The 26510-nt window shown below is 43.4% G+C and overlaps 2 protein-coding genes across 2 annotated transcripts in view; one reads left to right on the top strand and one right to left on the bottom strand.

Moving 5' to 3' along the window:
• PARP9 (poly(ADP-ribose) polymerase family member 9) overlaps positions 1–17852 on the bottom strand; it is a 36718-nt gene extending 18866 nt beyond the window's left edge. Inside the window, exons 1-6 of the mRNA XM_012476212.3 lie at positions 17744–17852; positions 13200–13303; positions 11976–12009; positions 8403–9238; positions 5523–5744; positions 3794–4012 (exon numbers count right to left, since the gene is read on the bottom strand). Of these exons, the coding sequence (XP_012331635.1) occupies positions 3794–4012; positions 5523–5744; positions 8403–9238; positions 11976–12009; positions 13200–13214 (1326 nt within the window). The 5' untranslated portion in view covers positions 13215–13303; positions 17744–17852. The remainder of the gene's footprint in view (positions 1–3793; positions 4013–5522; positions 5745–8402; positions 9239–11975; positions 12010–13199; positions 13304–17743) is intronic.
• A 71-nt stretch (positions 17853–17923) lies between these two features.
• Positions 17924–26253, top strand: DTX3L (deltex E3 ubiquitin ligase 3L). Its single transcript, XM_021673980.2, has 5 exons — positions 17924–18125; positions 19728–19939; positions 22760–24295; positions 24725–24942; positions 25959–26253. Exons 1-5 carry the CDS (start codon positions 17939–17941, stop codon positions 26026–26028), a joined length of 2223 nt encoding a protein of 740 aa, XP_021529655.1. The 5' UTR covers positions 17924–17938; the 3' UTR covers positions 26029–26253.
• The last annotated feature ends 257 nt before the right edge of the window (positions 26254–26510 follow it).

Genomic DNA, 26510 nt, shown 5'->3' with positions numbered 1-26510 from the left:
TGAAAAGAGCCTGCAGGAATGGTCGACATTTACTTTTAATATAAATTACTGTGTAAGAAAATCCTCTTGTTTGAGTTACAAAACTGAAAGACGTGTCATTCTCTGTGTTTCTGTTTAGCGGTACAGAACAAGGCTTTGAGGGCAGACAGACACCAAGGTTCTTGGTTTGGCCATGTGACTAGCTGTGTGCACATTAACCTCTGGGTTATGTTTTCAGATTTGTGAAATGGAGATGACAACAGTGGCTTAATCAAAAGATTGAGGGGAGAAGGAAATGAGACACCTTAGCACAGTGCCTGATAGACATAATACATGGCACTTTTTTTTTTTTGAGATGACCCAGGCTGGAGTGCAGTGGTGCAATCTTGGGTCACTGCAACCTCCATCTCCTGGGTTCAAGTGATTTGCCTGCCTCAGCCTCCCAAGTAGCTGGGATTATAGGCACACACCATGATGCCCAACTTAGTTTTGTATTTTTAGAGAGCTGGGGTTTCACCATGTCGGCCAGGCTGGTCTCGAACTCCTGGGTGGTGATCCACCCAGCTCAGCCTCCCAAAGTGCTGGGATTATAGGCATGAGCCACCGTGACTGGCCCCCTATGGCACTATTTTTATTATTAGTACCTGGGGAAGTGCTCAGAGTGTGGTTGATTTTTCCATTTTTCTTAAACTGCCATACACATTTTTGTTTGTATGTTGGAGACAATGAACCTTCTTTTCTAGATGTGGTTACTTCCTCTTGTATGAAAATGGCACTTCATAAATAGTTCAGGGGCTGGGCACAGTGGCTCATGCCTGTAATCCCAGAACTCTGGGAGGCTGAGGTGGGAGCATAGCTTGAGTCCAGGATTTAAAACCAACCTGGCAACATAGTGAGACCCCACTTCCATGAAAAAATAAAAGTATTAGCCAGGCATGGTGGCGCATGCCTGTAGTCCCAGATACCCAGGAGGCTGAGATGGAAGGATCACTTGAGGCTGGGAGGTTGACGCTGCAGGGAGTTATGATCATACCACTGCACTCCAGCCTGGGCAACAGAGCAACATCCTGTCTCAAAAAAAAAAAAAAAAGGAAATTAAAAAAAGAAATAGTTCAGGGATGTGATCAGAACACCTATCTGGGCTTAGGGATAATCCTCTGTATGGGGGAAACTGATGAACTTCATCTGAAGGACAGGATAACTCATTCTATCAGAAAGTGAGCTATTTCCTTGGGTCATGCACCACCATCTCACCAGTTAGCTGTGGGTGAGGCACAGTGGGACACTGGAGCTGGCATACAACGACTCAAGAAAGCCTGCTGTGAACATCTCTTCCAACTTTGCTTTCAGTGATGTCGTATCAATAGCTTGAAAGCAGCCACAGAAATCAGCAAATGCTATGAATCTCCTGTGTCTAATTGGGCAGCAGAAGGAATAAGAACCTTTACACTTGCTCCAAGAAAGAGCAAGCTGGAACAAGTATAAATTGATTTCCTTATAGGGAGAGAGAAAATGGCAACCATGCACATAGAGCAGGCCAGGAGGTGGGAATATGAGCAGTCAGAGAAACAATGTTTGCAGCCACTCTCTGCCAGGCACCAAGCAAGGCCCTTTATATCCAAAATCCAGACATGTGCCAGAAAGTCTCACTAAAACTTGGATTTTGCTGTTGGCAGAATCAGAAACCTATATCTTGAAAACCTATTTTAGGTTGCTGTATCTAATTTCCTTTCTTTTTTATTCTTCCCTAACATCATTAAAATCTTTCTCGAAAATGCCAGCTAAGTGAGAATAAAGCAGAGATGGTCGGTACTTTAAAGGCAGAACAGCACCGCAATATATACTAATTATGTGGAATATGTCATGGTTTATTCACATGTTAGAAACTCAGCTTGATCTGTCCACCCATACAAAAAACTGAGATGAAGTGCACTCAGATGCATAAGACATACTTCCCTCCAACACATGGCCCCCAAAGTGTTAGACCACAGCTGATTTCCTTCCAACGTCATCTACAGATGAGCTAAAAAAGAATGGGTTGAATTTGAGGGCAGTACTGGAGACATGGCAAAACTAGCCAGGCATACTGCTGCTGTTAAAGAAATTGGAAAGAGGCCGGGTGCGGTGGCTCACGCCTGTAATCCCAGCACTTTGGAAGGCTGAGGTGGGCGGATGACAAGGTCAAGAGATCGAGATCATCCTGGCCAACATAGTGAAACCCTGTCTCTACTAAAAATACAAAAATTAGCTGGGCATGGTGGCACGCGTCTGTAGTCCCAGCGACTCGGGAGACTGAGGCAGGAGAATTACATGAACCCAGAAGGCGGAGGTTGCAGTGAGCCGAGATTGTGCCACTGCACTACAGCCTGGCAACAGAGCCATACTCCATCTCAAAAAAAAAAAAAGAAAAAGAAAAGAAATTGGAAAGAAAAGAAAACAATTTACTGAATTTAGTAATAATTCAGAGCTCAGTGAACTATAGCTCATTACAGTTGATGTAATAATAGCTAACTGTCTACTCTGTGCTAGGTACTGTTCTAAGTGTTCTACATGTATTAACTCATTTCATCTTCACAACAGCTCCATAAGACAGTAATTAGTATCCCTCTTTTAAGGATGAGGAAACTGAGGCATAGATAAGTAAATTAACTTGCCCATGGTCATATAGCCAGTAAGAGGCAAAGCTGAGACTGATGGGGATTTTAGAGGGAAAATTGATTTACTGAAAAGGAGAAGACAGGCCAGGCATAGTGGCTCACACCTACTATCCCAGAGCTTTGGGAGGCTGAGGTGGGAAGATCACTTGAGCCCAGGAACTCAAGACACCAGACTGGGCAACATAGTGAGACTGCTTTTCTACAAAAAAATTTAAAAATTAGCCAGGCATGGTAGCATGTGCCTGTAGTGCCTGCTACTCAAGAGGCTGGTATGGGAGGATCATTTGAGCCCAGGAGTTCGAGGCTGCAGTGAGCTATGATTGTGCCACTGCACTCCAGCCTGGGCAACAAGCAAGACCTCATCTGTTTAAAAAAAAAGCGGGGGTGGAGGCGGGGAGAGAAGACAGATAATTTGTCGTAAATACGCTGGATTTGAGATGAACGATCAGAGATCCAAGTGGAAATGAGAGAGGGTTGGCTAAGAAGACAGGACTTTACAGAAGTTGTAAGAATAGTTGGGTTCTTGAAGGGAGAGAGATGAGAGAGGAGCAGAGAATCCCACACTGAAACTAGAAGGTTGCTTACCTTTTCTTTTCTTCTTTTTTTTTTTTTGAGACAGTCTCGCACCATCGCCTAGGCTGGAGCACAGTGGCACGATCTCAGGTCACCACAGCCTCCACCTCCTAGGTTCAAGCAATCAATTCTCTGCCTCAGCCTCCGGAGTAGCTGGGATTACAGGCACCTGCTACCACGCCCAGCTAATTTTTGTATTTTTAGTAGAGATGAGGTTTCACCATCTTGGCCAGGCTGATCTTGAACTCCTGACCTTGTGATCCACCTGCCTCGGCCTCCCAAAGTGCTGGGATTACAGGCATGAACCACTGTGCCTGTCTGGTTCCTTACCTTTAAGGAGCAGAGGGAAGTATAGGTGCCAGTGAAGGAAAAGACAGAAGCTAGGTAGTGGGGTAAACATGGCTTCTATAATGACATGTTTTACTAGGTCAGAGGTAGACAATCTATAAAAATTAAACTTCACCAAGCTAGACCACCACCAGACTGTACAGCACCTAGCCCTGCGTCCTACACTGTAGATACTAAACAGATGTGGTTGAATGAATGAAAATGAACTGTAGGACATTTCTAAGACATTAACTTACCTTATATATCTCTAATTCTGTTGGTAAGATCACAAACTTTACAGTTAACTGGTGTTTTAAATGGTCTTTGGCAAATGTTAAAACTTCATCAAATAAAATCTCTGCTGCTGTTTCCTTCTTTATTTCCATGTTTCCAGTCCCAAGGGCAGGAAAGGAAATGGATGTTACATTTTGCTCAACGCATTTTTCCAAACACGTCTTCATTGCATCTCTTAAGATCTGTAGGAAAACACAAATTTAAGATCAGCATTTGAGTCAAGAACAAGATTCCACTTACCCCTTGATCCTGCCCATATTTTACAATGCCCACCTCCACTCTCCCTCAGGGTTCGTGTCCCTGCCTCCTCAGATGACAGGAAAGATCCCACTCCACAGGGAGCCACTACAGCTAAAAGGTTAAATGGTGAGAAACTGAAGCAATAGAGTGGCCCATGTTGTGCTATTCAGGACACGTGGGCAGAATTTCTCCCAGTTTGTGTACCCTTGCCCATCTCCCCAGATCACAGAGCCAACCATCATTTTACCTCACTCACCTGCCCCTTCCAAGTCAATGTAAAGAGCTCTTGAAGTTTCATAAAGGAGATCGAGATTAAAATAAGAAAGTAGCACTTATTCAATGTCATTAAGATCTATCATGTAATTTCTCTTGGAGAAATGCTAATATTTTTGGCAGATTTAAGCTTCTACCAACTGTTAACTTCAAAACTAATACAGGAATGTTGGCCATGGAAGGACTTTGGAAAACTGAGTGATAGAGGGAGACTAGAGGACCAATTTGGGATTAGAGAGCTCTCGAGTTAAGAGAGGACCAGAAATGGTGAAGAAAAAAGATAAAGGCAGAGTAGGGGATTAATTTCCCTCTTTTCACCCTCTGAGTGGGTTACTCCTATTGTTTAATGCTTGTATTTTATGTTCCTCAGTGGAGAGTGGGCTAGAGAGCCAGGCTCCACTGCAAGCACGGGTGGAAAGAGACCCCAGGTAACAAATTTGATTGGAATGATGCTGGAGGGGAAACCCCAGCTGGGAATATAACACATGAGGGACATGAGAGGCTGAATCCCTTGCCTACTTAGGAAAAGGCCTACTAGGTCACTGGGTATGTTGGTGTGAACCAGTGTTTGTTCAGACTGAGGGAGTATTAGTTTCAGTGTCTATCTGTAGTATGTCTACTTAAAATTTAGATATAGGTTAGATAACATTTTAAATTAAACTTCTTTATTGTTTGATTTGTTTGTTTTTAGAGACAGTCTCTCTCTGTCACCCAGGCTAGAGAGCAGTGGTGTGATCACAGCTCACTGCAGACTCAATCACCTGGACTCAAGAGATCCTCCTACCTCAGCCTCTTAAGTAGCTGGGACTACAGGCATGCACTACCACACCTGGCTAATTTTTTTTTTTTTTTTTTTTGGTAGAGATGAGGGTCTTGCTATGTTGTCCAGGCTGGTCTCAAACTCCTGGGCTCAAGTGATTCTCCCAGCTTGGCCTCCCAAAGTGCTGGACTCACAGGTGTGAGCCACTGCACCAGACCTAAATTAAACTTCTTAAGATAACATGTGGCTACTGTACTTGTTCAGTATTTCAGGTATTCACAGGTGTGCTAAAAAAAATGGTAACTATACCACTTGACAAAATATTTCATGAATGTAAGAAATGATGGAAATTTGTGGAAAAAAAAAAAGGACTGTATAGACTATGGAGCTATATAAAGACACATTTATTTTAAACTTACAAAATATTTAGGATATTCTGAATACCACAGTACATGGTATACATATCGACAGGACAAGTTAAATCCTCTTGTGACCAGTACCAACTGCAACTGTGGAGACTGTTTAGCCTTTGTGCCAAAAAACTCCAATTGCATTTCAATTCCTGCTTGTTGTAGAATTGACTTTGCCACAGGTCCAGCTGTAATGTCATGTGGATTTACAGAATTAACAATTACTTCTGCCTGAAAAGGGAAGAAAGGATAGGATTCATTGTTAAATTCCTTCTTCTTAAATGACTAATTTACATCTTTACTTCCCTGAAGAGCTTTGCAAAATACTCTTTGAAGATTCTAAATTCTAAAAAAATTCATTTAATAATGAATAGAAACTCATATTTCTAAAGAGCGATTATTTGGCTGCCAGAATGTAGCTGTTGGTCCTATTCAGAAATTACGTAAATATATGGATGATATAATTTCCATTGCAAACATCTGTTTGCCCCTTGCTGGATTACACTTCCCAGATGTCTAAATTCTGAATATTTCCTGTGATGTTTTAAGCTGTGTTGATAAATGGTTTTATCTCTGCCCCACCACCATGACTTTTTGCTATTTCGGTGTGGGTTTTTGTTTTGTCTCTTTTCAATAGAGAGGAAATAAAATTTCTTGGGAAATTTCCACTTCCTAATGTTTTTATGGCTTAGGCATAAGAAACTTAACATGGTTAAAGAAACTCCAAATGAGACTAAAAGGTCTTCAATGAAAAGTAGGCCTCCTTCTTGGTCAGGCCCCCAAGACCCCCTACTCACCCACCCATCCTATGAGCAACAAAGTTCTTCATCTCTCTCTTCAGAAATAGACTGTATACACACATGAGCTATACTTTAGATAATATCATCTCCTAGTTAACCCTAGTTAACCTTTAGATAACATCATCTCCTAGTTAACCCTCAGAGCTGTGCTAAAAACTATAGGGACCTTCCTTCCCCCGAGCCAAAATTCCCCTAATCATTCTATTGACTTTGGCTCCCTTACAGGATAACTCAGGTACTTCTTCACTGATGTTAATGAATCCTTCACTTTGAAAACACAGTTGGAATTTGCAGTTTGGGGCACTGACAGCCTTTAAAAACTGTAATGTTCCTAATGTTGCTGGCAATAAATATATATTAAAAATTCAGTTAAAGGGATAAGTTACTCAACTAGGATGCTTCCATTTTAATTTTAAATTTGCATGTTAATGACTTCTCAAATATTTCATTTCATGAATTCCCCTCAGTCTTCTCTCTAATTGCCTTATAGGCAATAAGTGTTTTTTTTTTTTTTCCAGTGTCTAAGTCTATTTGATTGTGGCCACAGGAGTCTTAAGTGGGACATCACTGATCCAGAAGAAAGAAAAGAATATAGCCTTATATTCATTCTCTCCGTCTGTTGTGGTGCCTTCTCCCTTCTGCCTGCTCCACTTATTTATCATTAATTTGCTGAACACATTGATGCATGCCCAGAACAGGCGTTGGAGCTATAGGGATGAATAAGCCAAGATCTCCATCTTCAAAGTACTCTGTCTAGCAGGGGAGCTGCACTAACTCAGAAATACCTAGGTTCACTGCTACCCTGATTCCTTCCCCGTCCCTGCCAGCATCCTTGCCTTTGTGCTGAGTGACCCCAGCTAAATGCTTAATTGCACCTTGTATTCTCCACAGCCCCTGGCAGAGTTATATTGTGTATAAACACACAGACTATGACTTAGAGCTCCACCTGTGTCTCCTGACTCCAGTCAAGCCCAGTATTTTCTGTCAATTCCTCTGTATTTCTCTGATCAAGTCACTCTGACCACCCGGAAAGCTTCCCCTCCTGCCAATCGTACCCATCAAAACTTGAGATCAGATTCAAAACTCATACCTTCTGAAGCAATCTTTCTCGGTCCACTCCAGTCCACTCTTGTCATAAATTTACATACTCTTAAGTATTATTTTTGTTTACTATTGATAGGTTGCTTCATAAATGTTGAGATGGTTTTCCTCCCCAGAGGGATTTCTTAAATAATTTTTTAGAATAAAGAATATAATTGATTTTAGGTTCCTTGGGATCAAAGATTGTTCTAATTCCTCATGATGCCTAAGATAATAGCAATGGCAATAATAATGATAAATACTACCTACCAAGCACTACTCTAAGCATTTTATGTGTATTGATTGCAGTTTTAAGACATAAGCACTATAATTATCCTCATTGTACAAATGAGGAAACTGAAGACCAAAAGATAAAGTAACTTGCTTTGGGTTGCCCACTTAATAAACAGCAAAGCTAGTATTCAAATCCAGATGGCCTAGCTCTCAAGGCTATATTTTTATTCTTTTTTTTTTTTTAAGAAACAAAGTCAAAGTCTTGCGCTGTTGCCCTGGCAGGAATCACTGCAGCTTTGAACTCTTGGACTCGTGATCCTCCCACCTTAGTCTCCCAAAGTAGCTGGGACTACAGATGTGTATCACCATGCCCTGATAATTTTTTTTTTTTTTTTTTTTTTGAGAGACATGGTCTTGCTATGTTCCTCAGGCTGGTCTTGAATGCCTGACCTCAAGTGATATGTCTGCCTTGGCCTCCCCAAGTGCTGGTATTACAGGCATGAGCTACCATGACCAGCATTTTTTAAAAAAACTTAAATTAAAATTTTTTAAAGAGATAGGGTCTAGCTATGGGTCTAGCTATGTTGTCCAGGCTGGCCTTCAACTCCTGGGCTCAAATAGCAGCTGGATTACAGGCATGTGCCACTACACCTGGCTCATATTCTTAACCCTAACAAGATGGTTTCTACATGGTGTTGCATTGCGTATACTCAAAAATTATTTAATTTTCAGGGATCACCTGTGCTAGTGCAGGAGAATAGAAACAAAATCTTACCGTCTGTTGTTCAATGTAGCCCGGGACAATCTGGAGGGTGAGGTTGTTCACAACCATTGTACTGAAAGAAGGAGTGGTTTCTTGTCCCAGCTGACTCCTCCCTAGGATGTGTTCTGAAGCAGCTTTAAAGGCAGCAACAGTAGGGTCCTCATTGCTCACCAGGTGAATTTCTTTCAAATTACTCATCATCAGCATCCCTTGCAAATTAACCTGGATAGTCTCTACAATAATCTTCGTACACAAATTCAGAGGGAACTGAAAAATCCCAGAGCTCAGGGCTGGAATTGCTACTGTCTTAATGTGAGTATTTCCACAGACGACATAATTCAGAATACTTCCAATGGCCTTCTTCAGCTTTTCAATACATCCCTGTGTATCCCATACCGTCCACCGAGGGCCAACAGCATGGATGATCTCTTTGCAGGGAAGCCTCCCTGCTCTTGTGACAGCTATCGCACCAGTTGGTACTTTACCATGTCTGGCAACGAACTCTTTGCTCTCTTCTTGGATTTCAATTCCACCAGCTGTCACCAGGGCCAGGGCCAGGCCTCCTCCATGTAGAAGATCTTCATTGGCTGCATTCACCACAGCATCAACAGCATGTCTGGTGAGGTCATCTTTCCAGACGGATAACTCTAGCCCAGGAGCCAGCATTTTTCTGAACACTTGCAGAGATTTGCTGTTGCCTTCCTGAACTGGAGAGACCAGGGTAGAGATACAGCCAAACTTACTCTGGAGGACTTCACACAGCTGACTCTCATTAGGTTTCAAAATTTTGAACTCGTCATGGTTAATGGGAATGTGCCAACTATAGTTTTCTTCAAGAGCATCTGTCTCTGGAAAAGAAAATAAAAATAAATAAATAAATAAAAAGAGCAGGGTTCCTTTGAAAAGGTTGTAATCCGACTTCATACCAGGAGACTCTGTTTCCTATGTGCCAAAGAGAGATGACCTTCATCTAGCGCCCTTCGTGATTCTTCTTCTCAACTAGACATATAATCAGACCAAGGCATCTAAGAGTTTTCAATAGTAGGTCACCCATAAAGTGCATAGTCTTGTGCTTAGCACATAGTAAGTACTCCATAAGTGGTAGCTACTATGATACATTGATGATGGTAGGAAAACTATGTATATGAGGGCTCATGAATTTTATATATATATATAAAATTCTTTATATATATATATAAAATTCATATATATATATATATGAATTATATATATATATAAAATTCATATATATATATGAATTATATATATATATATATGAATTATATATATATATATATATATATAAAATTCATATATATATATAAATAAAAGTGGTGAGCTTGAAAAGACCCATGCTTAGGGCACAAGTGTTGGAAGGGACTTTTATAAGCCAAAATATGTGGAGGTTTTATAACTTTTTTGCTTTTGTCAGCTTCTAAGTTTGTGTTTTCTTAAGAGCAGACCCTGAGACAAAGATTTGAATATAAGTAGTTTATTTGGGAGGTGATCCTAGTGCCTTGGGTGGGAAGGGCAGGGTAGGAGAGTAAGGCAAAGGAAATGAAAAAAGCACGTGTAACTAATTCCATCTAGGCAGATGGAATTTAACTCCACTGGAAACAGTATAGGTCTTGTGCCTCAGGATTATATCACTGGAGGAGTATCAATCACAGAAGCTGGGATATTTCACCTCCTCCTCCTCCTCTTCCTCCTCCTCACTTCACTGGGAAACAGTGCAGATCTTGTGCCTCAGGGTTATATCGTTGGAGGGGTAGTGATCACAGGAACTGGGATATTTCTCTTCCTCCTCCTCCTCCTCCGCTGCCTTCTAGGCTCAAGCCATCCTCCCACCTCAGCCTCCTAAGTCGCTGGGACTATAGGCCCACAGCACTATACCCACACCACTATGTCCAGCTAATTTCCATATATACATATATTTTTTGTAGAGATGGGGTTTCACCATATTGCCTAGGCTGGTCTCAAACTCCTGATTTCAAGCAATCTGCCCATCTGGGACTCCAAAAGTGCTCCAAAAGATTCAAGCAATCTGCCCACCCGGGTGGCTCCAAAAAGGCCACCATGCCTGGCCTACCCAACTTCTACTGGTCACTGATTGAGGCAGTTCCCTGCTGGGTAGAAGTAGGAGAGACATTGGACCAGTGAATGAGTGGAGCACTGAGAATGTCTGCTACAGTAAATAATTCTTCATGATATTGTAGTTTCATGGCACAATTTTGGTGAAATTAAAACTAATTGACTAAAAATTATTTCCTGTATGTGGCAGACAAGATGTGCTACTCAGATCTCCCTGCAATTGGCTATGAAGTGGGAAACACAGTTAGCTGACAGCCTCCAGCTGTGAGTCCCTCAGGGTTCATCTCAGCGTTCAGCTAAGGTCATACTATTCTCAGGGCAGCCTCCATCAGTGGCTGAGAAAGGCCATTCATGCCCAACGTGGGACATCTCTAACAGTCAATCTCAGGCTTGCAGAGACTGTCAGTTTTTTTTTTTGTTTGTTTGTTTTTTGAGACGGAGTTCGCTCTGTTACCCAGGCTGAAGGGCAATGGTGTGATCTCGGCTCACCGCAACCTCTGCCTCCTAGGTTCAAGCAATTCTCCTGCCTCAGCCTCCCAAGTAGCTGGGACTACAGGCGTGCACCACCATGCCCAGCTAATTTTTGTGTTTTTAATAGAGATGGAGTTTCACCATGTTGACCAGGATGGTCTCAGTCTCCATCTCTTGACCTTGTGATCTACCCGCCTCGGCCTCCCAAAGTGCTGGGATTACAGGTGTGAGCCACCATGCCCAGCCGACTGTCAGGTTTTTATTACAGTCTGATGGCTAGTCTGCCCAGTCTAGTTTCTTCTCTTTACTTTTCACAGTGAATTTTTTGCACTCCTAATTCTATCTCAACTTCTGCTTTCTGGAGGATGCATCTTGGGATATTGTATTTCATGATGTCTAAGACGTTGTTACAATGCCTCTGAGAAAGGGAAAACAATGCCAACTAAACTGGGGAATACCATCAAATGATAGAAGGTACACTACCTTATTTCAGTTATGTTAAAATGTGAAAAAAAATGTGCATCCTAAAATAGATAAAATGTGCTAATTACTTTTATTTTGCTTCAACTTCCATTTCTAATCTGAGTCTCCTAGAAAGACTTCTTGCGGCCTCAATTACCCAAACAAAGCTGCAATCTTGTAGTCAGGCTCTATTGGCCTAAGCCTTGGTTGAAAATCTCCAACGGGCCACCCCTGGGATTAGGCAAGAACTATTCAGCTCGTATAGCCCTTGTTGAGCAAGGAGACAATCAGCTGGCCAGGTCATCTGGCCAATTTCAGCTGCAGGCTGTCCTCAAGAGTCTCACATTTATGGGCAAAGGAGAGGAATGGTGTGGGTCCTGAGAGAAATGCCTGCTGGTGTCACACCAACTCTGAAGCATGTGCGGGGGTCCCCACGAGGGTCTGGAGGCATGCACCTGAGCACTTGTTGGGGAGATATTCTCTTTTTGTATTCCCCTTTCTCCACTGAGGAAAGATCTGAGCAGACTTTCTGAAACAAGAGTGAGAATGAGGTAATCCTACCTGATTTTTCATTGTAAGCTGCTGCTCCGGCACCCTGTGAAAAATGAGAATGGCTTTCTTAAAAATGGAAGTGGAATAAAGGTGGAATGACTACAGCTTACTGATAACAAATACACTGTGGTAAACACAATGCAACGGAAATGCTGCTCAAAGCACTGGGTTTGGGAGGGAGGGGGAAGGAGCATGTTTTTTTTTTTTTTTTAAATCTGTGTGCCCAAAACACTTAAAATACTAAATGTGCCAGCAAACATGGACTCTGTGCCATTTCCCTAGAGGCCAATGCATTTCTTTTTTTTTAATTTAATTTTTTTTCAAGACAAGGTCTCACTCTGTCACCGAGGGTGGAGTGCAGTGGTGCAATCACAGCTCACTGCAGCCTTGAACTCCTGGGCTGAAGTGATCCTCCCACCTCAGCCTCCTGAATAGCTGGGACTACAGGCATGCACCACCATGCCCAGCTAATTTTTTTTACTTTTTTAGAGATGAGAGGGGTCTTGCTGTGTTGCCCAAGCTGGTCTCGAACTACTGGCTTCAAGTGATCCATCCTCCTGGCTTCAGCTTCCGTAGTAACTGGGATTATAGGCACCAGCCACTGTCAATGCATCTCAGTGCATCTCATTCTAATTCAGAATGAGATGAGGGTTAGAGATTAATACCTTAAAAGACTCAAAAGTCAAAGACCAAAATGACCCCAAACTCTCAGATAGACTCCAATCTCCAAAGGCTCATGGATTTTTTTCATCTCACCAGAAGACCTGGGGACATGAGCCTTATCAGCTCTGTCTCTCATCCACCAGCAAGGATCCACTTTCAATTGCCTTTGTCATGGCACGAGCCTTAATGTGGAATTTTCAAGTTTAGCAAGTGAGGTACCTTTCTCTATTATTTTCATTCATCCTCTATTACTCTCCTTACCCCAAGCCGAAAAGGAAGAATCACTGAATGAGCTAAAATGATTAAATTAGGATTAAGAATTAATTAATTCATTAAGAATTAAAATGATTCTGAAAAATCATCCAGCCTCAAGTTGACACTATTGATTAGATTAGCATATTCTTGATTCCCCATTTCCCAAGAAGGGAGAAAGGAGAAAACTTTATTGGGCTATTAAAAGCAGGTGAGGATGTCAGGTGTTAGTGAACACCCCAGATTTATTGCTGTTATAGAAATAATTATTCATGTACTGATCAAAGTTCATGATGTATACACATTTATGCTTTTTACCGTGGAAAAGTCCATCCTTCAGGTCCCCGGGAGAGTCTTTAAGTGTTTATTCTCTTTTGTGCTTCAAAGCATAGACTGTAGTTTCCAGATATGGTGGTCCACTTCTAGGAATGAATTAGAAAAGATTCAATAAGCATTAGCCAGAATCTTAGGCAATTTGGTAAGAATATACTGCAGGGGACTGAACGTGATTTCTGATCTTGAACAGTTCTTTATTTCCTTGATAACCATGTACACATTGTTTTGCTGTTGTTGTCACTGCTAACCTTTTATCCTTTCCAAGAGAGGTTCCAGTTGAAATCATAATGGCAGTTCAGAGAAGGGAAAATGCTCTATGGCCTGGAATAGGCAAAGCTTTATGGGGGAGGTGAGACTAGAGCCCAGCCTTGAAGGATGCAGTAAGATTTTACATATTTAGAAGAAGAGGATGAGCCGGGCATGGTGGCTCACATCTGTAATCCCAGCACTTTGGGAGGCTGAGGCGGGCGGATTACCTGAGGTCAGGAGTTCAAGACCAGCCTGACCAACATAGAGAAACCCCGTCTCTACTAAAAATACAAAAAATTACCCTGGTGTGGTGGCGCATGCCTGTAATCCCAGCTACTCAGGAGGCTGAGGCAGGAGAATTGCTTGAACCCAGGAGGCGGAGGTTGCAGTGAGCTAAGATGGCACCATTGCACTCCAGCCTGGGCAACAAGAGGGATACTCCTTCGCAAAAGAAACCAAAAAAACAAAAACAAACCCCAAAACAACAACAACAAAAAGAGGATGATAACAAAGTGGTGAGTATAACAGCACAGTAAGGAAGACCTGGGGTTATGAGTGAGTGAAGCACCCTGGAGAGTGTTTGAAGAAAGAGGAAATTCCACTTGTACCTGTGAGGGGTGTGTATTTTGAATTTGTGATAAATATCCTTGACCTAGTGATAGCGGCAAATCTGGTTAAAAGTTAGAAACTCTGGGAAAAAAATACTTTTTAATGGTTTTCCATCTACTAGGTAGGAATTAAATATTATGAATTTTTAGAAGAGTAATGATGAAAATGCATAAAGATACAGTGGCCCACACTTGTCGCTATCTTTAGGCCTCTAAATCATTTCTAACGTCTTCGCAATAGAAAGATAAGCATCAGAGTATACTATTCTTACTCATCAAGGGAAAGCAGCAGGTCTAGTACGATCCTAAAATGCAAAGACGGAATGCATTTTTTGCCTCCAGAGGGCACTGCTGTTTTCAAAAAAGAATCTGCTTTGACAATGGGCTTTTGCTTTAAATGCTGCACCTGTTTCTGTCGTCAGGCCAGGTTTTACAGGCCTATGGATAGCCAAACAAGGAGCATAGTGCTCTAAACATTCCATCTCTTGCATTTAAAAAATGGCAATAACCACAAAAGCCTTGCCAGCTTTCCATCGCTGCTTCCTACTGTGTTTCCTTCTCTTCAAAATCAGCCAAACTTCTGGAATGAGTAATGGACTCTCCTCCTGCCTGCCTGCCCACTCAACCTACTATAACCTGGTTCCCCGCCTCATCCCTAGCACTCTTTTGAAACTGCCAGTGGCCAGACATGGTGGCTCACACCTGTAATCCCAGCACTTTGGGAGGCAGAGGCAGAAGGACTGCTTGAGCTCAGGAGTTTAAGACCAGCCTGGGCAACGTGGCAAGACCTCATCTCTACTAAAAATACAAAAAGTTAGCTGCGCATGTTGGCACATGCCTATAGTCCCAGCTACTTGGGAGGCTGAGGTGGGAGGATCACTTGGTGGGAAGTTCAGGCTGCAGTGAGCTGTGGTCACGCCACTGCACTCCAGCGTGGGCAACAGGAGTGAGACCCTATCTCAAGAAAACAGAGAGAAACTGCTCAGCAGAATCCCCCATGTGGTTAACGCCAGTGGACTATCTTCAGTCCATCTTTACTGAATCACTTTCTACAGTATCTCACTCTTTCATTCCTGAAATTCTGCTTTCTTGGCTTCTCCTATGCCGTCTTCCCTTGGTTCTTTTATTACCCTTCACTTTGCCTTTACAGGCTTTTTCCTTGTGTTCACTTCCACCACCCACCCCTTAATTGTTTGCCCCAGGATTCTGTCTAAGGCATTTTTCATCTCATTCTACATACTCTCCAGGATTGATCTCATCCACTCCCATGGCTTCAACTCACCAACTGCAAATATGACTCTTGTATCTGTATTTCTAGGCCGTGGCTCTCCTGAGCCTCATTTTTCAACTCCACCTGGAGGTCCCACAATCCCCTCAAATAACACCTGCAAAACGACACCTCTTGTCTCCTGGTCCCCAGTTCTCCATCCCACCCCCACCAAATCCATACTTTATCTCCTGGATTCTGCAGCTCGGTACATAATATACCGTTTATGCACTCAAATCAGAAATCTAGGAACTTTCCCCAAGTCTTTTTTTGTTTTATATCTAACTCATCTCTGGGACCTGACCACCTAAATTACTTTCAAATATGCCCCTACCTTCCTCACCCACTGACACGGCTTCACTTCAGGGTCTCAGTACCTTTTGCCTGAGGTGTGGCAATATACTCTGTGAAAACATTTAAATGTACCTAATTTTACGTTTTATTGTTTGAATAGGTATTACATGTAGATTGATACAAATTTAGAAAGTGTAAAAGGTTTCCTCCTATCTCTCTCACTAAATTCCCTGTCCAGAGTCAATCAGTGCTTCTCCTGTATTCTTCCAGAGTCATTTTTACATGAAAGGTAGTAGCTTATACACACACTTCTGCATCTTATCTTTCCCACTTAATGTATCCTAGAGATCTTTTCATATTAGCACATAGAGAGCTTCTTCATTTTTCCCACTGCCCATTGTATTCCGCTGTATAGATATACTATTATTAAATTGCTAGTCCCCCTATTTGTGGACATCAAAGAGTTCCCTATCTTTTGCTATTGTAAACAAGACTGTAAAGAACATCTTTGTAGACAGATCACTTCACACAGGGGCTAATATATCAATGGGACAAATTCCTAGAAGTGGAACTCCAGAATCAAAAAGTATATGCAGTTGTAATTCTGACAGTACTGCCAAATTGTTCACAGTAACGACTGACCCATTTCCAGCCACGTGCAAAAACCTCATCTGGGGCCTGTCTGCTGCCATTCAACCCTGTTTGTAAATGTGTCCTCCACACTCTTGTCAGCACCATATTTGTAAAATGCAAATCTGGCAAGTCATTCTCTTGCTTCCCCTGCTTACAACCCTTCAATTCGTCTTCACTGATCTTCAAGGCCTTTCACCATCTAAACCTGTGCCGTCCAAGGTGTATTATCAGCTTCACGAAGCTACTGAGGCTACATGTGACCAGTCTGAATCGAGATGTGATGTAAGTATAAGAAAAACACTGGGTTGCAAAGACATAGTATGATAAAAAGAATGTAAAAATCTCATTACATGCTGAAATGATTAAGTTTTGGATACATCAAGTTAAATAACATAATTAAAATTAATTTTATGTGTTTACCCTTTAAAAAATATGGCTGCAAAAATGTTAGAATGCACATACTGGCTCCCATTGTGTTTCCGTTGGACAGTGGCCACCTAGGAAGGCCCTCTGTCCCTCATCCCCTCACCCATCTCCTCTCCTTCCAGGCCCCAGGCCCCAGGCCCCTTCTGTGCTTCAGACCACAGTGGTCCCTGAGCCTAGGGTGCTTTCCCCGCCAACCCTGGGGTGCTTTCACCCCCACACTCTTATTAAGATTCTGCTTGAAACTTCCTCTTGGAGACCTTGAAGAGGTTTTGCTTCTTGGTTCACAGGCCTGCCTCCCCTCACCAGCCCCTGACATCAGGGCCTTGCTCTGCTCTTTGGGCAGCAAGAAATAATTCAGTGCTGTTGGTTAAATCAAGCAACGGAGGAGAAAAGCCCCCAGAAGCCCGTCTAAAGGGTAGAGCTGGAGGGAGGGAATAGTTAACAGGTCACAATTACCATATGAACACATTTAAATTTTCAAAAATGGGTAAGTTTAACATGGATTGAGAATGTGAATTACTTTTCAGCATCAAATAACAGTGATAACAGCAGTAAGAGTTACAAAGAATAAGAAACACAGGAGGAACTTACTTCCTTTTTTTTTTTTTTTTTTTTTTGAGACGGAGTTTCACTCTTGTTACCCAGGTACCCAGGCTGGAGTGCAATGGCGCGATCTCGGCTCACCGCAACCTCCGCCTCCTGGGTTCAGGCAATTCTCCTGCCTCAGCCTCCTGAGTAGCTGGGATTACAGGCACGCGCCACCATGCCCAGCTAATTATTTGTATTTTTAGTAGAGACGGGGTTTCACCATGTTGACCAGGGTGGTCTTGATCTCTTGACCTCGTGATCCACCCGCCTCGGCCTCCCAAAGTGCTGGGATTACAGGCGTGAGCCACCGCCCCCGGCCCGGAACTTACTTTCTTTGCATAGTCTACTCACACGGGAGGCCTGGCGCCGGGACCGCGGTCTGCGCTCCCTTCTCCCCCACCCCGCCCCCGAGCCTGCAGGAGAGGGGACCCCGAGGGCCCAGGGGCACCGGACCCACTTACCGGGCAGACGGCTCGCTAGCCGCGGCGCGGACAGCACAGGGAGGAGGGGGAAGCGGCTCTGCCGGGAACAGGGAGGGACCTCCAAGGAAGCGAAACTGAAACTTTGCGTCCTGTCGGCGGAGCGGGCGGCGCCTTTACCTCAGTCGCGGCCTAGCTGCGTCCGCGAGCCCTCGCGCCCTCCCGACGTGCAGAGCCATGGCCTTCAACCCGCGCCCGCCGTCCCCGCTCCTCGTGCGGGTGTCCGACTCCGGCTCCCGGATACGAAGGAAGCTGGAGAGCTACTTCCAGAGCCAGCGGCACTCGGGCGGCGGGGAGTGCACCGTTCGGCCCCAGGAACACGCCGCCCCGGGCACCTTCCAGGTGGAGTTCAGTGAAAGGGCAGGTGAGCTGCGGGCGGCCGGCCTGCGAAAGCCGTCCCTGGGGGCCAGGCCTGGGTCTCCAGGCGGGCCCAGTTCAAGCTGATCTAGGGGAGAGGGCGGGAGAAAGTATGGTGGCACTGTGCGTTGGGGGACAGGGACGGGCCCTGCTGCCAAGAGACTCACTGAGACTGCGGACGCTCGGTGGAGGATGGGGCCTCACATGTGCCCGGTGCGGGTCTGGCTGAACGCGCCTTAGTGTGAATGCTTTCCATATCCTCAACCTAACTTAACTTCTCAGCTGTCATCTTCCTTCCCCTAGATGCCTGCCAGCCGCTGTCCTTGTCATTCAGGGATTCCACTTTTATTTTATTTCATATTTTTTGGGGGGCTCTAGTACTTGCCAGGGATCCCACTTTTATGTTTTAAATAATGGGCCCCATTGTACCATCCATGAACAAAAGGATGTTCCATTTTGTATTTTTGAGGATTACAAAAGTGATATATGCTCACTATAGAAAAGGGAAAAAGAGAAAAAACAAACAAAACGGGAGATAAACAATGTGACCATTTGGCGTATTTCCTTCTTGCCCTTTTTTATGAATGTCAGCAAACAGCAAACACATATGTATTTATAAAGTTCGGAGTCTGCACTCTTGATTCCTGCTGTTGTCACTTTCCTGTATAATGCGTATTGAAATGGGAGACTGGGCCAGGTGGGGTGGCTCACACCTGTAATCCCAGCACTTTGGGAGGCTGAGGTTGGTGGATCACCTGAGGCCAGGAGTTCCAGACCAACCTGGCCAACATGGCAAAACTCTGTCTCTACTAATAATACAAAAATTAGCTGGATGTGGTGGTGCTCACCTGTAGCCACAGCTACTCCGGAGGCTGAGGCAGGAGAATTGCTTGAAATCAGGAGGCAGAGGTTGCAGTGAGACGAGATCACACCATTGCACTCCAGCCTGGGTGACAGAGTGGGACTCCATCTCAGGAAGGAAGGAAGGAAAGAAGGAAAGGAAGGGAGGGAGGGAGGGAAGGAAAAGGGAGGAAAGGAGAAACTGGAGACAGTTTCAGAAACATGACGTTTAATGAGTGGACAATGTTCCATTGTCATTAAGCCAAGCTTAATCTGCACACTTTAGAGCTCTGAATAGTTCCCCCACTTTCTCCATCGCCAACCCACCACTCCAGGATGCAAGTAGCAGCCTTACTGGGAAGTGCTGGGACAGGATACAGACACAGGAATGAGAGGATTACTTGAAATCTCTCAGCCAGGCACGGTGGCTCACGCCTGTAATCCCAGCACTTTGGGAGGCCGAGGTGGGTGGATCACGAGGTCAAGAGATCGAGACCATCCTGGTCAACATGGTGAAACCCCGTCTCTACTAAAAATACAAAAAAAAATTAGCTGGGCATGGTGGCACGTGCCTATAATCCCAGCTACTCAGGAGGCTGAGGCAGGAGAATTGCCTGAACCCAGGAGGCGGAGGTTGCGGTGAGCCGAGATTGCACCATTGCACTCCAGCCTGGGTAACAAGAGCGAAACTCCGTCTCAAAAAAAAAAAATAAGAAATCTCTCCAATTTTTATGTGTGTATATGTGTGTGTTTAATGTCTCCGCTGAAGCTAAGGAGAGAGTGTTGGAAAAAGGAGAGCACCAAATGCTTGTTGATGACAAACCTATGCCCATTTTGCTGGTACCCACTGAAAACTCAATAAAGAAGAACACAAGACCCCAAATTTCTTCACTACCACAGTCACAAGCAGAAACACTGTCTGGTGATACACATCAAAATGAAGGACAGACTCCTAATGCTGTGGATTCCTGTCTCCAAAAGGTGAGTATTGAAAGAAAGAGCTGACTGTCCCTGCGCTTCCTCTCTAGTCACCAGCCTCATGTGTTAGTGGTCCAACACCCACATGGGCACATACATGGGAGCCAGGCATTGTTTTAGGCACTGGACACAGAGATGAAGACAACAGACAAGATCCCTGCTCTCAGGCAGCTTATATTAGGGGCCAGGGCATGCACAGAAAGACAGTAGGCAAGTAAATAAAGTAAATAAAACCATTTTATTCCATCCTGGCCAATATGGTGAAACCCTGTCTCTACTAAAAATACAAAAAAATTAGCTGGGTGTAGTGGCACACGGCTGTAGTCCCAGCTACTTGGCAGGCTGAGGCAGGAGAATTGCTTGAACCCAGGAGGGTTCAAGAGCTGACATTGTGCCACTGCACTACAGCCTGGGCAACAGTACGACTCTGATTCAAAAAAAAAAAAAAAAAAAAAAATCCCCATTTTATTTATTTGGAGAGAAACAGGGCCAGGGCGAGCAAGGGGAAGATGGGGGTAGTGTTACTTATTTTTTTTTCCCCTGAGACAGAGTCTCACTTTATCACCCAGGCTGGAGTACAGTGGCACAATCATGGCCCACTGCATCCCTGACCTCCTGGGCTCAAGCAATCTGCCCACTTTGGCCTTCCAAAGTGCTGAGATTACAGTCATGAATTACCGTGCCTGGCCTGGTGCTACTTCTAACCAGAAGTCAGAGACAACTTGACTGAGGAGGTGACATTTGGCCTGAAACCTGAATGATGACAAGATTCATTCAAAAATAGATATCGACTGCCTACTGTGTTTCAGGCGCTGTTACAGGAGCTGGGGAGGCAGCCAGGAACATGGCAGACTCTGCTTCCAGGGACAGCACCTTCTAGTGAGAGAAACAGACAATATTAGTAGACAAATAGACATATAATGAAATGTCTGCCAGTCATACCTGCTTGGAAGACGAATAAGGAGAATAAGTGACAAGCGACAGAACCACCATTTAGAATAGGATGTCTGGAAAAACCTCAAGTGAGGTGACATCTCTACCTAAGCGGATTTCTCAGGGGGAAATGTCCTATAGGGAAGCACAGGTGCAAATGCCCCAAGAGCCAACATTCTGAGGCCTAGAAACTTTAAGGAAGCCAGTGGCAGGGAGGGCAGGGAGCAAGGGAGAGAGGTGCTAGGAACTCGGCAAGTTACCCGGAAGACATACAGGCCTTTGGGGCTGAAGGTAGGGACTTTGGCTTTTTAACTTAAAATGTTAGGGGATTCATCAGATAGTTTTGAGCCAGGGGAGAGGGCAATCTGGTTTATATTTCTTTTTTTTTTTTTTTTTGAGACGGAGTTTTGCTCTTGTTACCCAGGCTGGAGTGCAATGGCGCGATCTCGGCTCACCGCAACCTCCGCCTCCTGGGTTCAGGCAATTCTCCTGCCTCAGCCTCCTGAGTAGCTGGGATTACAGGCACGTGCCACCATGCCCAGCTAATTTTTTGTAATTTTAGTAGAGACGAGGTTTCACCATGTTGACCAGGGTGGTCTCGATCTCTTGACCTCGTGATCCACCCGCCTCAGCCTCCCAAAGTGCTGGGATTACAGGCGTCAGCCACTACGCCCGGCCCTCTGGTTTATATTTCTAAAGGGTCAGTCTGGCTGCTGTTGGAAAACTGAACGTAGGAAGGAGCTAGAATGGAAAGTTAGAGCCCAGTTAGGAGGGGTTGCAGTGTGCCAGGTGAAAGATGATAGTGGCGTGGACTCTGGGTGGTCCTAATGGAGGTGTGAGAAATGGCTGGATTCAGGAAACATTTTGAAGATCTGGAGGAAGGATCTTACATGCCAAGTCCTTAAGAGGGAACAAAACATTAGAAATTTTGCATTTTATATTACACTCAATTTGCCTCTGTCCTTTTTATCTTAATCTGGCATGTCTTATATTTGAGCTTCTAAAGGCCAGGGTTTAGAAGGGCCCAGCAACTTTGCATGCAGTTGGGTGTTTAGTTGAAAAAAGAAAAAAGGAGGAGTGAAGAAGAGAAAAAAACAGTAATAGGAAAAGCCCTTTCCTTAGTTTTATGGCTCCCTTCCAAGCTCACAGACTTTTTTCAGGGCCACAACAACTTACCCAGAGAGCACAAGTGCCTTCCCTCAACTGCTGTTCCGAAGATCAAACAGATAGTGGAAGTTGTAGAACACAGATATGTTGGCCATGGAGCTTTTAGAAATGCTCATGCCCAGGCCCTGCTGCAGACAGTTAACATCAGAATCTCTGGGGATGCGCTTGGGCTTTGGCTGTTTTGTTTTTCCCTGAACTCGCCAGGTGATTCTTATATCCAGACAGGACTTAGAACCTCTGGGATGTAGCATGCTGCATCCTCTAAAAAGGATTTGAGGCCGGACGCAGTGGCTCACACCTGTAATCCCAGCACTTTGGGAGGCCGAGGCGGGTGGATCACCTGAGGTTGGGAGTTCGAGAACAGCCTGATCAACATGGAGAAAACCCATCTCTACTAAAAATACAAAAATTAGACAGGCGTGGTGGCGCATGCCTGTAATCCCAGCTACACAGGAAGCCGAGGCAGGAGAATCTCTTAAACCCAGGAGGTGGAGGTTGCAGTGAGCTGAGATCACGCCATTGCACTCCAGCCTGGGCAACACGAGCGAAACTCAATAAATAAATAAATAAATAAATAAATAAAATGGATTTGTAAGAAGTCGCCCCCTGCTTAGGGAAGATGTAGTGGTTGTTTCTCTAGTCTCTAGGCATTCTCCTGAAGAAAAGACTGTAGGCCTGCATGCTGAGAGGTTTTATTTGTTCCTGTTCCTTTTAAAATTTCAGATCTTTCTTACTGTAACAGCTGACCTGAACTGTAACCTGTTCTCCAAAGAGCAGAGGGCATACATAACCACACTGTGCCCTAATGTCAAAAAAATGGAAGGTCCTAATGGAATTGAGAAGGTGTATGGTGACTTCCAAGACATTGAAAAAATACATCAATTTTTGAGTGAGCAGTTCCTGGAAAGTGAGCGGAAACAGGAATTTTCCCCTTCAGCGACAGAGAGGAAGCCACTCAGTCAGCAGGACAGGGACAGCTGCATTTCTCCTTCTGAATCAAAAACCAAGGCAGAAGAAAAAAGCAACTGTTTTGAAGTTCCCTTGCCTTACTTTGAATACTTCAAATTTATCTGTCCCGATAAAATTAACTCAATAAAGGTAAAATTTGGTGTAAACATTAAAATCCAGGAGAGTTCTCCAAATATGGTCTGTTTAGATTTCACCACAGATCAATCAGATGACCTAGAAGCAGCTCGTGGGTCTTTTGCTAGTGAATTTCAGAAGAATACAGAATCTCTGAAGCAAGAATGTGTCTCTTTAGCAGACAGTAAGCAGGCAAATCAAATCAAACAGAAATTGAATCACCTGTTTACAAAGCTCCTTATAAAGGAGAAAGGAAGAGAATTAACTCTCCTTGGGACCCAAGATGACATTTCAGCTGCCAAACAAAAAATCTCTGAAGCTCTTGTCAAGGCACCTGTGAAACTATTGACTGCCAGTTGGATGACGAATGGAATTGAAGTTGATAGTGCTCGCTATAAGCTTTTAGAAGCTGAATTACTACAGGAGATATCAGAGATTGAAAAAAGGTATGACACTTGCATCAAGGTTTTTGAGAAAGGTCCGAAAACCTGCATTCTGTTTGAACCCAAGGACAAGCAGGTAGATCTATCTGTGCATGCTTATGTAAGTTTCATCGATGCCTTTCAACATGCCTCATGTCAGCTGATGAGAGAAGTTCTTTTACTGAAATCTTTGGGCAAGGAGAGAAAGCACTTATATCAGACCAAGTTTGCTGATGACTTTAGAAAAAGACATCCAAATGTACACTTTGTGCTAACTAAGGAGTCAATGACTTTGATTGGTTTGCCAAATCACCTTGCAGAGGTGAAGCAGTATGTTCTAAAAGGAGGAGGAACGGCTTCATTGGCTGGAGAGAAATTGAATGAGGATCGTGAAACACCAATAGACATTGATAGTGATGATTGCAAAGCAGCTTCTCTGCCACTCAAGGGCTCTGTGAGTTCTGAGGCCTTAGAAGCGGACAAGAAGGAAAATGACTTCTGTGTCATCTGTATGGACACCATTAGTAACAAAAAAGTGCTACCAAAGTGCAAGCATGAATTCTGCACTCCTTGTATCAACAAAGCCATGGAATATAAGCCAATCTGTCCCACATGTCAGACTTCCTATGGTGTTCAGAAAGGAAATCAGCCAGATGGAAGCATGGTTTTCCATGTTTCAAGAGAGTCACTTCCAGGTTATGATTCCTGCGGCACCATTGTGATTAATTATAACATGAAAGGAGGCAAACAAACAGTAAGTATTTCTGAGGTCCATGGTTTCTTGCCACTACACTATGATTACTAGAGCAAAAGAGACTGTCGTATTGCCTATCAGACAGTAGATTTCTCAAGGAATTATCTCCACGGTCATACACAAGGGACTGAAATAGTTAAAGGTCACAGAGTTTGCTGATGACTCAAATAGCTTTTTGTGTATTTCCGAAGACAGAGAAAGGGTGGGTGGAGATTATATCTTGAGTGGCGGAGGGGTCAGGAAGGCGGACAGTGTTGCCAGGATGAATTCAAGGAAAGAGGAGAAATATGAGTTATTGGGAATATGAGCAAAACTTCAATACTTTTCTTGATTTTGATTTGCTTTATCTACAAACGAACACATCTATACATTACAGAAAAATTTAGACACTGTGCTATTTTCACATGACATTTTCTTGTTCTCACACAGAAGGAGCACCCAAACCCAGGAAAGTTCTACCCTGCAGCACATCGAACTGCATACTTGCCTGATAATAAGGAAGGAAGGAAGGTTTTGGAACTGCTTCGTAGGGCCTTTGAGCAAAAGCTGATTTTTACAGTGGGGAGCTCTCGAGCATTAGGAATCTCAGATGTCATCACTTGGAATGATATTCACCACAAAACATCCAAGTTTGGAGGACCAGAAAGGTGAGAGCCTTTTGGGATGTAATGGCTGCTCAACAGAGTATAGGGATTATGAAATATGACAATTTCTGGATGTGGATATAAGGAGAATCTATAGCAGTGGTATTGGATATAGTAAAGTATTTTGAGAGATGCTAATCAGGGATGATAATTTCAAAGACAGAAAGATTGGTCCCCATTAATTTCCACCCTGCCAACTATAAAGTATTATGGAGTTATTTAAATTTTGCACCAAAGGGCAGGGGGTTTTTAAATCCAAGATGAATAGTATATATGCTGATTTAATTTGAGGCTTCATGTCTGTTTGAAGACTAGATCCTAGGAATGTTACTTTGCTTTCTTTTAAGGTCACCTTTCTTTTTCCCCTGTTCCTCCACCAGTCCACAGAGAACGTGAAATCACTTGGTAATAATATTCTAGGAAAAAGTCTAAGTTTTGAGGAGACTATTAGTAGAAACTGTTACAGGAAATCCAGTTGTTCTTTATGAAACCCAAATAGTATTCCTCAGATCTTTGGTACTAACAAAAATATATATGTATACACCCTGAGACTTTTTCAAAACCTTAAATTTGAAAATCCTACTAGCATGTGATCACAATGCCCCATGAAACACAGTATATTATTATATCTTTATGAGAGTCACTACTTGCCATAAACTGAAAAATTTTAAGAATTAACACAGACATGAAGCCTCAAGTTAAATCAACGTATTTACCATTCATCTTGGATTCTAAACCCTTTTGCCCTTTGATGCAAAATGTAGTAACTACATTACATTAATGCTTAGTAGTTGTCAGGGTAGAAGCCAGGTTGAAAGGCAGATGTTGGCCAGACAGCTAGGCTCACTTGCTAGCTAAATGACTCACATCTACAAACTTAAAAGTCATGATACGTCATCTACCTTTAGGATTACTTGTGCATGTTTATGACACTTTATATTAAATCCTTAAATGCTGAATATCTATTGCACATATCAGAACCATTTGTGGTAACAGTAAAGGAATTTTTCTTTCTCCAGTTATGGCTATCCTGATCCTTCTTACCTGAAACGCGTCCAAGAGGAGCTGAAAGCCAAAGGAATTGAGTAAGAAAACTGGTGGAAGATGTCTTAAATCAGCCTTTCAAAAAATATATATTTTAGGAGGCTGATTTAATGCCAATCTGAATCCTTATGCAGAAAAAACTTTGAAATTTTTCATTTCAAGAAATGGTTCATATAAGAATAAGAATCTGCTAGTTTGTCATTTTGGGAGTGATACTTTTTATGGAAGACAAAAGCCCCCCCCAAATCTGTGTAAAATCTGCTGCACAGGTGTCATGCCTCTTGTGTCATCACTGGGGTTAGAGGTGGGTCTGAAATCATCTTCTATGTCCTTCAGTTGGAGTATCAGCTGCCAATTGATCCCTTTTTCATTGCCATCTCTGGGGTGCTTCTTTAGTTTTTTTGTTTGTTTTCCCCATCATACCTGTGAAAGTGAAATTCTATTATAAATGGTGGCAGGGGGAAATGTTCGGTTGTAGAAAATCAAAGACCCACATTCTCCTTTCTTCCACATGGCAAGGAAAGTGG

Source organism: Aotus nancymaae, unplaced genomic scaffold (assembly GCF_030222135.1).
Source record: "Aotus nancymaae isolate 86718 unplaced genomic scaffold, 86718_ANA_hifiasm-v0.15.2.pri h1tg000062l, whole genome shotgun sequence".
Lineage (NCBI taxonomy): Eukaryota > Metazoa > Chordata > Mammalia > Primates > Aotidae > Aotus > Aotus nancymaae.
This window is presented reverse-complemented; position numbering and strand designations above follow the sequence as displayed.

Coding starts and splice junctions, on each gene's coding strand:
- DTX3L (XM_021673980.2), top strand. CDS start 17,939: ATGGCCTTCAACCCGCGCCCGCCGTCCCCGCTCCTCGTGCGGGTGTCC. Junction 18,126..19,727: donor GGAGTTCAGTGAAAGGGCAG/GTGAGCTGCGGG, acceptor TCTCCGCTGAAG/CTAAGGAGAGAGTGTTGGAA. Junction 24,296..24,724: donor TGAAAGGAGGCAAACAAACA/GTAAGTATTTCT, acceptor GTTCTCACACAG/AAGGAGCACCCAAACCCAGG.